Source organism: Phaethon lepturus, unplaced genomic scaffold (genome assembly GCF_000687285.1).
Source record: "Phaethon lepturus isolate BGI_N335 unplaced genomic scaffold, ASM68728v1 scaffold12654, whole genome shotgun sequence".
NCBI lineage: Eukaryota > Metazoa > Chordata > Aves > Phaethontiformes > Phaethontidae > Phaethon > Phaethon lepturus.
Genome location: NW_010534063.1, coordinates 1 through 14,856, shown reverse-complemented (window position 1 = coordinate 14,856; position 14,856 = coordinate 1). Strand labels below are relative to the sequence as shown.

At 39.4% G+C, this 14,856-nt stretch overlaps 1 protein-coding gene across 1 annotated transcript in view; it reads right to left on the bottom strand.

Annotated features, from left to right (window-relative positions):
* Window positions 1-13,636, bottom strand: part of EXOG (endo/exonuclease (5'-3'), endonuclease G-like) — a gene marked incomplete at its 5' end in the record, with an annotated part of 21,598 nt that extends 7,962 nt beyond the window's left edge. The window contains 4 exons of the mRNA XM_010285406.1: window positions 5,261-5,375; window positions 8,384-8,460; window positions 10,221-10,360; window positions 13,487-13,636. Of these exons, the coding sequence (XP_010283708.1) occupies window positions 5,261-5,375; window positions 8,384-8,460; window positions 10,221-10,360; window positions 13,487-13,636 (482 nt within the window). The remainder of the gene's footprint in view (window positions 1-5,260; window positions 5,376-8,383; window positions 8,461-10,220; window positions 10,361-13,486) is intronic.
* Between the last annotated feature and the right edge of the window lie 1,220 nt (window positions 13,637-14,856).

Here is a 14,856-nt window from a genome sequence, read left to right as displayed (position 1 = left end):
TCTGTTATGACCGCAACTTTGACAATCGAGAGCTTTATTGTAATTTGATACTAAATTCTGTACAGAAACAGACTTTCTGTCAGTATAAAAAATTCCTTTTGCTATCAGTATAATTTTATTTATTTGATCATTGTGACAACATTAGCTGCCTTCACTCCAGTTCCTTTTGTATTTCTGTTAGGCAAGATTGATTCTGTTGATAGTTTTTTTTCCCCAGTATTTGGGAGAACTCTGTCAGATGGCATTGAGAAGAACTGAGGGGTGTGAAGGCAGACCTAGCAATACAGAAAATAGAAAATACTACTTATAAAAATCATAGTAACAATCTGCAACAACACTGCACAGCTAAGCACTCCAAAATGCAAATGTATGTACTTCAGGAAAATTTAATTTGTTATGGCTGGTCTGATTCCTATTGCCAAATCATTTGGCAATCCTAAAAAAGAAAGAAAAAAAAAAAGAAGAGATGGTAAAAAAAGCAGCTGTGCCTAAATATATAGTTATGGCATTAAAAGACAGACACCCCAACCCCCCCCTTTTTTTTAATAAAGAGGGTATGTATACACATTATGATACTGTATTTCCATGGTGACAGACTACTACTACCACAGAAACCATTTAGGTTTACTTTACGCTGAATTCACTACAGTCCCTATCACCACTCTTCCTATAATAAAAGAACCTTCGGGATGGGTACAGTGCTAAATAAAAGCAACCCCATAAATCTATCCTGCACCTTTGGTGTCTCTTCTCCTCCAATCTTAACCCAGTGTCTATTATTTTCATTTGTACATCATGTCTAAATTTAGGGCTGACAGAGCTCTAGTCATTTACACCAGCTGATCTAAGATCTAGCCCTTTGAACATAAATTTTGTGGGGCATGTATAATGAACCTAGATCCATTAGTTGTCCATGTAGCCTTGGGCCCACTTGGAGAAGCCAACAAACAGTAATAGTTCTCAGCTTTATTTCCTCCTTTAACAAGGATTCCTTCCCCTATAGTATCTTGACTAGAAGAAAACCTCTGCTACTTCTGGAAGTTGACTGGGGAAAACAAAGTACCAGCTTATATGAGAGAGGTGCAATTTGTTTCCCAGGGACTTATATGCCACAGAATTAGATGACGAGTAAGTACATCTTTTGGCATAGTTGTTGTGCATCTCTGATCCAGCCTAATCGTTCAATTTTGAAAATTAAACAGCAGACATGATTCCAGTGTGAACCTAGTGTATCGCTAAAAAGTACATAAAAATGCCTTCTTCAAACAACAACAAAAAAAAGTTATCTAGGCTATAGTTTTGTTAGCCAACAATAGCCAATTCTTCTTAAATTGGTATTTACTATGATGGCATTGGGAATAAGAAGGGTGGAGCATTGAGCATGATGCAGTAGAATTACTGCAAAATTTGTATTTCAAACTCCAAATCTGCTGACAGAGGAAAATGACTGAAGTGACAGCCACTGGAGAACAGTAATGTACAAAACAAGACAATGTCATTTTGATTTGATCTGGACAAAGATGAAAAACCTGCATCTGCCTCTCCAATGACACAGAACAGATTTTTCCTGTTGGCATTCTATTTTACATATATTCTCAAAATATACTTTTCAGATACCAAGCACAGTCATCAATCTACTCTTTGCAACAAAAGCCTCCGCTGGAGACAGATGAAATGACAGAACCTATCTGAGGATACAGCAAGTTCAGCCAATAGATAGAACAACACTGGCATCTAAGGAGTTCAAGGTTAATTCCCCTTCTGGAATTAAACAGCAAATGGTACCAGAGTCCAAGCAGGAACTGGGAACAATGCCATGACCGATGCTCTGTTTTTTCTCTGTAGTGATCTAAAAATAACCTTTTTGGATGTCTGAGGAGAAAAACAGCAGCCTGTAAAGCCATGGATACATACTTCACCACTCCTTTAGCCAAAAACAAGGAAACTAAGATTAAAGAGAGGATCTGAAACAAATCAATGCAGACACATTCACTGTAGTACTTCTGTGTTTTCTTTTTTCCACAGCTCTAGTTTCAGAGGAGAAGAAAAACATTAGAAAGGAGCTCAGCCTTGACAGTCACATTGGCAGATAAATAGGTTGTGGTTTCAGCACTACTGTGTATACTACAGCACTTCTCCTTAAACAGCACACACAAAGAAACAGGACACCACCTCGCATCAGCTTCACAAGCCCAAACAATGAGGACTAAAAGCTTTTCATTTCTAAGTCACTTGTTTGAACCTAGCAGAGTTCACTCCGAAAGACAGCTAAGAGGTTACCTTCCCTTGTCATTCAACTGCCAACTCTTAGTGTTTTTGGTTTAGGGGCAGAATCCCAGACTACCAAAATCAATGGCAATGACTGCAATTATATCCAAGGTATCCATTTGAGAAAACCTTCTCTCCGGTGTTTTGACAGGTTATGTTCCCTCTTCTAAGTGCATGTGTTGATGTAAGAAGGGAAAAAAAAACAACAACAACAAAACACCAATATACAACATACTCCATTCTGAAGTCTCTCTCCCCGAAGGCCAACTTCAATGGCAAGCACAAGAATTTATGCCATAAAGAGATTTCAAAATAACTAAACAACTTTCAGCCTATATTTATTTACACTTAGGAGTGTAGCCAAAGAGGACCCAAATTTCATATTTAAAACAAAACAAAACAAAAAACCAAATCAACATTTTACTTTTCCCACCTGTAGACAGCATTATCTGTACTTAAATACAGCTTAAATGCAAATCAATTTACATAATGAATCTCACCACAGGAAACTGAGTAAAGGATTTATTAGCATGGCCAAATGGTGAAATGACAACATGAATACCATCATCCCACCGTTTTCACTCTCACACTGAACTTCACTTCATAGTTTATATTAAGACCGAAACTGATAAAACGTTCACAGAAGACCAGAGTTGTCATCAAACCCAAAGATGATGAAGACATCTTGGCAACAGAAACAGAACGATATGATAATCAAAAAGCATGGACCTTTTGTGCCATTATTATTCCATCACTGTATCCTGGTATGAAGCTATTTTGAATAAAGGCAGCAAGATACAGTGCCTGCTCTTATTTTTACCTGTGGAATAGTAAAATTTACATTTCAAAACCAAAATGGAGAGCCACAATCATTTTTCAGAAAATGTAATCTTTCTCTTCCAAGTAAACACTTTCTCTAGAGAAAAACTAGAGAAAGATGACCAACATTAAAGTGAAGCAGTTGATAAATGACTCAACTGCTTCCTGGAAAATCATTTTCACTCATAAAAAGTTAAAGTCAGCTCAGGATTTTGAATTCTTTTCTATGTAAGACGAATGTATATTTTTAGGGATAAGAAATAAATGCAGTATCCTGACAGCTACGAGGAGGCAAATCCCAGCAAGCTAGGGGCAAGCCTGGAGAACTCTTACGGTACCATTCTGCATGTCAGTAAGTCAAATGCTCGGCTCGAGACCATTGAAAGAGAACATCTGCCTCCTGCTCCCAGCTATGCACTTTTGGACATATCTCATGCTGTCACCAGTAAGTGCTGGACTCCTCTGTGTGTTGCTTTATTTTTCTATGGTAGTAGAAGTCAAGCCCAGTAAGCAAATAAAGAGTCCAGTACGGATGGTTTTCTATTGCATTGGCTAATTAAGCATCTTCTGGAAGGATCTGACAGTCATCAGCACTGGCAGACAAGGGAAAGGACTGGAAAGTATAACGGGCAACAGCAAAGTCAGCACTCTCCCTCTGGGCAGCAAGGAACCACTGATAGTCTAAAGCTGGCTTTGCCACTAACGTACCACATGGCATTGGTCATATTCCTTAACCATGGCTTATCTATCCACTTGAAAATGAGCACAGTTGTCACTTTCCTCACAAAGATGTGGTGAGAGCTGAAGTTTGGAACTGCCACGAAACATGAAAAAGATAAATTATTATTACTGCATTTTCATATGCATAACATATAACTGGAAAAAAATAACAATGAACCCAAAACCAAAGCTGTGATTTCATCACAGTCAAGGTTACAGACGTGCAGGTGGGGACATAAGGGACAGTTTTTAAAAGAATTAAAAAGGTAAAAGCGAACAGGAAAAATTATATTCCAAGTTCAATCAAATGGAAATCAGATGTGTATTCATAATGGAGAAATAGTGCCTAAACCTTGCCACTAAACAAGCCAGTGTTGAAAGCTGAACATCTCTTGTGTCTCTCATATCCCTCTGAAACGGGGGCTTGTAATAGCAAGCTCATTCATTGCTCCTCAGAGAACTACTTGGACAGCTGAATCACTCACGAGCTGAAGCTGCAGTTGATCCAAGTACTTATTTTCAAGGAAAAGTGTTTTTTCAAGAGGTGCAAAATACAGCATTTATTATTTGCATTATGCTAGCTTTCATCTAGCAACTGAAAACAGCAATAATATCTCATTACAGTAGGGGCAGAAGGTAATACTCCCTCCCTTGAATACCTTACTACGCTCAGATCCCACAGATGTCTAAGCAACATGCTTACAAAGAGTAAGTCAGGGTAAGCAATAATAAATTCACCTCTCAACTTGATAGCCTTTTCTATCTGTCTGTCTATCAGTGACAGCTTCTAGAGACTGTGCATGATCAATCCTAAATCTTCAGAGTATTTTAAGCAGGTAATAAAAATAGGGTACCAAAAGAAGAAGGGGGTATCAGTACCATGAACCAATGATTAACTGCATTCACCTAAAACCTACTGAACTTGAATGAAGTCTTTCAATTGACCTTGGTATGCTCAGAATTTCAGTTGCAAGGCCTCACCTAAGTGATGCGTATGGAATGTCAGCAAACAACTGCTTTTGAAATTAATGGAACACAGGTATGCCAATACCCTGTATAGTTTTGAGAAACCCACACTACCTTTGTATTGCTCTGTTTCTAAAATATATCAATAAATGATTGGAGAGATGCCTACACATTCAGCAAAACCCACTAACTCTCTGTTTAGATACTGTCATGTATTATAGAGGTCACAACACAGTTTTACTGCAGACTATAAACAGACATTTAATAGACCTCTCTTTGTAAATAAAACAAATTATTTTAAAATTATATTTTTTCATGTGTAGGCAAGATACAACATCTCTACTGAACTTGTCCCAACTAGTATCGGACATTTCGCATATTTTGCATGTACTAGGATGTTTAACTTTGTTTTATCAAGCTACAGTACCAATTTTAAATGAAGTATTACTACTGCAGTGTTAACCCAGCAACATATATATATACATACCTGATAAGTAACACTCTTCTTTCCATCATCATTTGTTTGAGGCAAGGTCAAAGGTCCAGAAACTACCCAAACATCCTCAAATCTCTCCGTCAATTCCCGACAATACATTTCCATTCTGGAACATATAGGGTAAAGTCAGCTGAGAACTCTTAACGCATTCATTTGTGAAACATACTGTGAAGGGCAAGATGAACTACTGACGGTTTGGGAGCATTTTTCCAAACTCAGGTGACTGACTCACAAGCCAAAAAAGGTAAAATGCAGGCCCAAGTCATACTTCCCACTTCTCCCAGGTTCACTTCTTTACAGATAGGCATGTGTTACAACACACATTTGAAAATGGTTTCTGCAGCCTTACCACCTGTCCTGAAAATCTGAATTCTTTACTTACTCCCACACTTGACACTTAGAAAGACACTGTTATGGTCACTTGGGATTAGTAAGAAACTTGTATTAAACAGCAGGTTGTGGTATTGTCACTTTGAAAGACTCTACCATATTACTGGATTTCTATGTTCCTCCCCAAGAAATCAATGTCCTACAACAGACAGCTCTTTCCGTATCTTAAAGTACTTAAGAAAGTTTCTATGTGTCATTCCCACTAAGTCTACTTATGGCTTTTTTATATAAAACTGTTTAAAAATGAAGTAGTAACTCCAGAAATGCTAACACTGTTTTAGCTTTTTAAACTAATTGATTCAGTTTACAGCATGAAACATTTCCCCAAATAAGAAGGTTCCTGGATTATGCCTGTTTTACATAAAATAAAATATTATGGCCCATCTTTGATCTAACGCCCCAAGTGTTATAGAAATGACACACAGTGAGCACCCATCGGTCCTTTACTAAAGATAAAGTTCCACTTCACTCAAATGAACAAACAGACCAGAACATGAGACAGATGAGCCCAGCTAATCTGGCTGCCTCTGAAAGGGGGAGGTTTCATCCCCCTTCTCTGTCTCATCCCTGCTCCTCCCACCTCTCACTTGGGCCACCTTCGGCACTCTTCATCTGTCAATAACTCTGAACAAAACCAGTCTATTTTTTGTGCTGGGTTAGTGAGTTAAATCAGCTCACACAAACCAGAATTAGCAGGAATGAGCCCTTCCTTCTTTGGTAATAGTGACCTGCCATGTGACACGCCAAAGCATTGACAAGCTAGTTTTTTTTCCTGCTGTTGTCACCTTTGCTTCCAAGCAGCTCAGCTCCTTAGGCTGTCTCATGGCACAGCAATAGAATACCTAGCACAAGGAAAGAATGGGAATAAATGCAGCTAGGGAGCAAACTGCTTTTGGTGGCAGTAGGGATGGAGATCAGATTATAGTGACCATGATATCGCATTCAAAACAAGGCAGAAAACAGTTAAACATCAGAAAAGAAGCAAGCACAGATGTTGGTGGGAAGAGAATGAGGAATAAATACTAAGGTGCAGTTAGATCACACCACTGAACCAATCTAATAGCTTACTATCTAATAGCTCGCTGAAAGATGCAGTCCTGCTCTCCCCTTTCCTACTGCTCCCCTCGTCTGCCCCAGCTGAACAGTCCTAGTCCATCTTCCACGTTGGCTCTGGCACTCATCTCACCAGTTGATCCAATTTTCTAATCTGGCAGAAACATAACCAAGCAAAACAAAATGTGAATCAGTTTAAACTGGGTTAACAAATGGAATGGACTTGCTGTAGCCAGGCTAGTACCAGAGCTGGAACTGGGAAAGCAGCAAAAACACATGGCTAGAGGGCAAACATCACTTTAAAAAACAACAAATTGTTAAACTGACTAAGCTGTATTGTCTATCTGTGCCTCAGAAGACAATTAAAGAATCAAGCAATTAAAAAAAGAGAAAGGAAGAGAGTACCAAAGCCAGGAAGGGATACAACACATGTGAAAGGTAGTATCCTTAAAACTATTTATCATTAAACAAGTGACTGACAAAACAAGTGGTACAAATACCTTGTTGATGCATTTAAACTGTGGGGACAGGGTGCTGGGGTTGGGAGAAAGTGGTAATAGCTGCTTACATTGCGGGGCCGATAGTGCCAGGGGAAATTTTCAAGCACTCCCCATGATTTCCTGATTAGCCAGAGATTCTGCTCAAGGGAAATAAAGAGGGTTTCCAACCTTGAATTGGTACAAATGCCTAGCCTTAGTATAAGGAAATTTTATGCTCAAATACTCTAGGTGTTAAAACAATACAAAAAAATCTCTTAAAATGTTGTAACATTTTATTTGCCTATAAAACAGTTTAGCCTTACTGAATGCCTCATATGGTTTTATATGCATTCTTGTAAAACTGGAAAGCAGTATGTCGCTGAATGATGATGCATTTTTGATAGACTTTTAGTAGAAGACTGTACAGAATTTTGCTAACTTTCCCTTGAGTGAACCTTGTGAAATTCATCATTTTCCCCTCCCGTTTCTGAGTCTTAATACTCTGTATGTCCTATGCAAGAAGCACTGGATGAATGCTACTTTTATTAGTGTTTTTTTCTGCTCGAAGGAAGGAAAGAATAAAAATCCTACATGAAGAAAGGTTACATTTATCAACCACTCACATCATCTCAAAGCTGATCCAGCTGGTGTTCACAAGAGAGAGAGAACCTGTCTGATTGCTACTTGGAAGCCAGCACTCGAAGAAACACCTAAGACCTGAAGTAGTCATGACTCAGTGGGAAGTGCTCAGTTCTCCAATTCAAAGTGAAATGTCCACATTTCAGAGATTCACAGAGATGTGAATACTCTCACACTGGAAGTGCTTTTTTGAGGAAGAGATGTTAAAGCAAGATCTAAACCCTTTCCTTGCTTCTACCGAATCTTCCTTAAGGACAGAGATGTTAAGCCTGGTACTTTTACCCACATAGCCAGAAGAAGTAATTTTATCTATTCTAAATAAATGTCCCCTACAGTTTGATTGGATGAAGAACTAAAGTAGTCATTATACTGTTCTTGCACTGTGAGGAGTGAGCTGCCTTTCATTTCAGAGTAAAGTTCCTATGATCTCTACAGATAGCCTATGAAGTGCTCTAGAACACTTGGATGTGAAGAAGCTTTATAAATATAGCATTTTTGATTTATGCCGCTGCCTGATATTTTTCACTTAGTTTACTTACAGGTAATTTCTCACCTGTTCCAAAATCCAGCATTATTTTCATAATTCTGAGGCACGATGTTAGACAGATAAAATGTTTCAGCCATAGCTCTCTGCATAAAGAAAGAAAATAATATAATGACATTGAAATGTTTAGGAGTTGAAAACACATTTTAGAAGTTTTTGGATCAGACTCCATTTCTAGGATGTAACATTATCAACATAAAAGGTCAGATAAAACCTAAGTCAGAACACCTACAAAATAATTTTGGATTAAGAGGCACATAACTGGGGTGCAAACCTTGCAAAATGTATCTACTCTTTTTTTTTTTTATAGAAACATAGCACAAAAATATCAAATTCTAGAGGCACAGGAATTACTATGTCAGCCAGTGTCAGTTTTGTAATATCTTTGGAAGCAACTAGCTACTCTTCTTTTTGAATGGGAAGGATGGTTTCACCCCTGCATTTCATTTAGTTGACTCCCTAATGGGTAGCTTTTTCTTTCCCTTACAAGAAAAGGTTTTATTAAAAATATTCATCAATATTTTACAAATACAACATGCAGGCGATAAAATTATTTATGAGACCATAATGGTCAAACGTCTAAGTAATCAGCTTGATTTTATCTTTAAAAAGTGTCATAAACCTCTCTGAACTGAAGCCCACATATCTCCAGATGTGAAGGACCTGGCGCTAAAAAACTACGCACATGCAGGGAAATACAGAAGAAAAAATTTCCAAGATCTTAACCCAGAATCTTCATAGGTCCTGTACTTGTCAGTATTTTTCACATATTACTTTTTCAAAGTGAAGGGGCCGACAGAACTCCTTAGGATAATGAGCAAACACTACCTGCACTAATTAAACTATGAAATTAAATTATTATAGACCTGTATTTGAAATATTGTATCATCTCACCGCATTTCAAGCCAGGTCCAGGATCTCTCTGCACAGGTAGCTCACCAGCAAAAAATCCCCAGATATCACAAATAAATAACCACAAAGACACTTCCAGTAGAAATAAAATGACGGGTTCTTTCATCTACCACAAGCCACTGCGCTGCCACTCTGCCCCACTGCATACTATTCTGCCTGGCAGAAATACAAGTTCAAACTGCTTCTTAATTGATAAATTGCTGCATTAGGCACATTTCACAAGAGGATCCAATAAATCCAAGGCTGTTTTGTTAGTCAGCAAAGTCATTAGGACATGCTTTTCTTACAGCTCAAATAAATGGCAGGTGAAGACATTTTATAGACTGAAAGAACTATGGCAAAAGAAGGTTCTAATTTACCTCATACACACTGCCAGAAAGGAAAAAGCCTTTTAAATCATTCAGGCAACCCCCTTGCCAATACAGAACAGTACTTAACAGCATCTTTGCTTTGCCCAATCTAGCCTTAAACATCACAGCACCTGTTGGCCAGAATGATGTCATTGTTCTCTGTCTCCCTTTACCTAAGCTTCATAAGACACTTTCGAGGTTTGTTTGGTGAAGGTTATCATCTTCATTTTACAGTCAATGTGACATACAAGATGTTGAGAAGACTTACTTAACACTGTACTGTACAAGATATACTCACATCATCTCTGCCAAACAAGCTAATCTAGGTGTGATTTAGTGAAGAGAGGTATGTCACCAGAAGATGCACCTGATTTAGACGCCTGAAGCAGACTGTGAGAGCATCCTACAGTGCTCAGTCAGGAATAGACCTTGTTAACTCCAAGTCCAGGTCTGTGCATCAATAATGAGATCATGTTCCATCTCAAAACAAACTGCAAAAGGAACATTACACATTACTTTTAAGGGTCTTTTGACCCTTTCTGACTGATAAACACAAATTTAAAAGAAAGAAAAAAAAATCCTACTGTTGAAAATTTGTTATCTCCCGCTGGTGCCATGTGTCCTCGTGACCACCCGCTCCCAAGGTAGTCTTCATTGGCAGCACTAAACATTAGAGGGATGTTAGGATCTGGTCTGAATTTACAGTGCCTTCGGTCTGCATTGCCTGAGGAACAACACACTGAATTGTTAGGTTATCATTAAACGATCATAACAACAAGACAAAAAGAACCCGTTCTGTCACACCCTGCCAAATGACCCATGCTTAAGGGTTCAACACATAAATTTAAATTGTGTATTTTTCTCCTCAACCATAAAAAAAGAGTAATTCTGCTTAAATATCTGTGCTCCAGTTCTAAATTCTTCCCCACTATACACTAGAAATTCTAACATGCTTACTCTTTCATAGAGGGAAAAAAAAAAGCAAAATACTTTAGCGTTATCATAAATGCAGTTTAATATTAAAGGCAAGATTGATAAAGATATAAAACAGCATAAATTCACTTTTTAGACAATGAAGACACACAGATCTTAACCAGCTGCAATTCCATCCACTACAAATATTTCTTCTTTTTCCAAGTCTAGTCTGGAAGTAGAATGCGTGTATCTTGGTAACGTTATACTTGGTAAAATAATGAACCCATAAAAGAGAAAGTCTTAAGTCATTTGTTCTTTATGGGCACAGAAATAAGTGTAGAGCTTTCCTGCTCCTTTCCAGGATTCCACTTCCACCTTTCCAGACATTTGGGAATTGTGCACAAAAATGACTACGCCTAAAGGTAGACAAAAACGTTTTGGGGGGAGGGTTGTGCAGGGAGCTAACTTAACTGTTGCAAGAGATGGCAGCCCATAATAAGCTGCTGTCTTTGCTGGGGAGCCTGAGCCTTCTTCGCAGATTTACTGGCCATACACCTATATTTGTGTCCTTGCACTGTGTAAAGTCCCAGTCAACTCCTTGGAAAAGAAATTACCGTGAGCAGGCTACAACTTTGAGACCATTTCATCCCAAACACTGACTGCTTCCTTGGAAAAGCGATGGCCAGAAGAGACTTGCATGAATTACTTTGGCACTGACAACTCCAGTAAGACACCATCTTTCTCAGGGAATGACGTGGGACCCAAGAACATCCATAGTTAAGGAAGGTGCTCCAGAGAGGCAGTGGATGCACGTGCAAGGGCTGACTCAGCTGTGCCTGTGCAATGGCTCCACACAAGCAGTGGCACAGTGTGCAGCTGGAAGATAACCGGCTTAGAGCACCACCACTGTTGTCCACAATTTTTTTTCCCAAATGACAATATAATTCGAAGTATCTACAGCATACTGTTGTTTTTCTTTATGAAATTCATGCTGTCATCTTAGGCATAATTTCACAGATGCAATGTACATGGCCATTATATAGTCTCTTTTCACTTAAGCATGAATCAGGGCCTGTACACACCAGAGAGAATTGCCCTCAGACCTGGCACTTCATAAAGCACGTCCTGTCGCAATACAACGCGAGGGGCAACTTCCAATAGTGATCACTGCTAGTTGTTAAAATTATTCTTTCTTCTATAGTTGACTGTGCATACACACATAAACTGCATGCACTCTGGCTTTTTTGTCACATCGATATTATCACTGAGTGCACATGCACCCTACGCTTCCTTGTGCTCTGTACTGTCAACAAAGTGTGGTAATTTATCAATTAAACTCGAAAAATGGAAAATACATTCTCATTTATTCTCTGTTAACTGCTTTGATAACAATGGATAATTTCTTCTGTAACCAGATTTGTACATCTCATTCACATGTAAAGCTAATTTCTTTCCACCAACTTTTTTAGACATTTAAGTTTTTACTTATACATAAAATATTTTTTTACATCACATGGTTTCAAAACCCTAATATATGAAAGGTTTTTGTGACCTTCCCTGAACAACACAGTTCCATCTCGAATCTCAATTAGAGTAGCTATCAGACATAAATCAGAGCCTAATGCCTCAAGATGCTTAATTTCAACATGCAGGTTAGTTGTATCTAATCATCTGGAAAACATTTTAACAATTCAGCTGTTAAGGCCCACTTGAAAGTAAGCCTGGAATTACTGCTTCCTTCTCAGAAAAAAATCAGAATCAACGATGCTACTTAGGAGCTGGTTATAAATATTTTCAGGATCACGCTTTTAATTTTGAAAGGTAATTTGAAGACAGTGATTAAGATATATTTAGAGGGCTACTGCGTTCATAAAACACTTTACAATTATAGTTACCTCCATTACTAATAATTTGCCTTATAAAAACTGAACTAATGCTATAAACTTAATTTACAATGACTGTATACCACTTATATTTCATTCACCACTGACAGCAAAAACTCACTGAGCCTCTGTCTTGCATAAAGAACAGGGGAGAGAGTATTAGATAATGCACATCAGAAAATACAACAGAACTGCATCCAAGTAAGTAATGGCTGCAGTGACTAGGTATGCCCTATCTAGCTTTGAACAATTACTACTGTTGATGCCCTTTGCTCCATTTTTATCTCAGAAATGGACACTCATCTTTTCTCCCCATTCTGAGCAAACCTCTTTAAGATCTGTAGATATAACAGTCTGGCCACTAAAGGGGCCGACTCCATAAGCATTCACGCATAGGGAGCCGTGCCTAAACTGACATAAACTGGCCCACAGAACTAACTACACAAGCTAAGAAAGCAAGAGCAATTTTTATGCGCTTGAGCAGTAACATTCAACTTTGCAGGTCTGAATCAGGTTAAGAAAAGTTTAAATTTCAGTTTTGCATCTTCTCTCCATTCATGTTTAAAAGAGGTAAGTCAAGCTTCCCCCCTGCAACATGAGTTGCAGTGTCTACACTGACACGGGTATTAATCTGGTGCTTACAGACTGTTTCATAAATTCATAACAGAAATTTTTCATGGAAGGTAGCTCTAGTTCTTCTTCAGTCCTCCCTTTCATACTCAGCCCATGGGTCAAGTGTGCCTTGCAGGCCTCATGTTGTTGTACATTCAACACTAGACTAGTCCCAACAAGAGAAAAAATACCGAAGAGTCCTGCCAACCTGCAGTGACAGATCTCTTTTAAATCACTGGCAACATCAGCCTTAATACTGTCATGAAATTGATAATCACCCAGAGGCCTGCTGCCTCTAGTGGGATTGTGAATGGGTGGAAAAATCCATACCTAGAGATCACTATAGGATTTTTCTCCCTGCCTGCTCCGGGGTCGACTTTCTGTGAACTGCAAAGCCCATTCCAGGTGCCATAAATGTAAGAAAACAAATACCTACATACCCAGTGTCTTCTGTTTTGAAACATGTTCAATGACCCATCTAGGCACCCGTTTTGCCTGGTCATAAGACAGTGCATGATTTGTGTAACATCTGGTCTCTGTTCCAGCTTCAGGGAACCCATATTTTTCCAGCAGAGACTCTTCTACTGGTTCTAAGGAGAAAAATAAACAGAAAGCCATCCAAAGATGAAATGTGATCAGAAACAAGACAGTAAGAAAAGCATCTCAGTGGATGTAAACATACTATATAGGGAACCACTTGAGGTTACTGTCACAATTAAGACCTAAAAAAATTAATCAAGCTATCCAGTCAAACTCCCTTCTACCAAAAAAGCTGTGCTTTTCATCATGCCCTTATCTCAGCTCTAGGACTAACTCATCCACTCTAATGCTTACACACATCTACCTAGCAATCGCTCGGGGCTGGCCTTCAGAAGAAAAGCTATCAGATATGTAAGGACAAATCAGGCACCAAGAAGTTATGGACACAGGAGATCAACACACGCATTTCACCCTTCAGAGCTGGAAATCACACCCCTCCTCACAAACTGAGATGTACGAGTTGAGCACAAGCACGAGTCCAGCCCTCACCGAGAATGCTTACACTCTGATGAATGAATGAAAGCTTCATTTTGAGATTTTTTTTTTTTTTTTCAAGTAACATTTTTCTCTCATGGAGGAATATTTACATCCATCTGACTTCCTCATCCTCCAGCCATCTGTTCGACTGCAACTCATGTTTTTAGAGCCCCTCTTCCTGTTCTTTCCAATGCTCGGATACTTTTAAAGCCTTCAGGCTGCAGAGAAAATCATTAATTCCCACCAGGCCGTGGTGCCCCCCAACAGCTCCCTCCCCACGCCTTGCACCCGCACCAGTCCCCACGCCGAGTGAACAGCCACCACCCGCACTGGCCTTGTCTGCCCAGGGCAGTGCAGGGGAATAATAGCTGAAATTCAGTTATGGCCTGACCTGAATGTTGTTTTAAAAGTAAAGCTATATATGTGTACGCATGTATATATTATGGGAATGTTATCGGATCACACAGGACAACTGCTGTCTGCTCCCCACTGCAACATGGGACATTTGCAGCCATCGTGGCAGCCGCACGAAACCCATTTCCTCGCGTGTCACCAACATTTCAGTGTGAGCAGGTGCAGCATGGGGAAGCTGCGTTTTTAACGCAAGTTACAGTCCAGCGTCCCCAAATAACCTCCTCCCCGCCTCAGCCCAGCGCAGGTACTCGGAGAACTCTCGACTACCGCCCTCCCGGCCCCCTTTGAGCACCCCAGAATGGAGGCAGCGAGAAGGCTGCTCTGAGGGGAGGAGGCGGGTTTAAGGGCTGGTGAGGTGCCTGTGAGGACCGGGACCGCG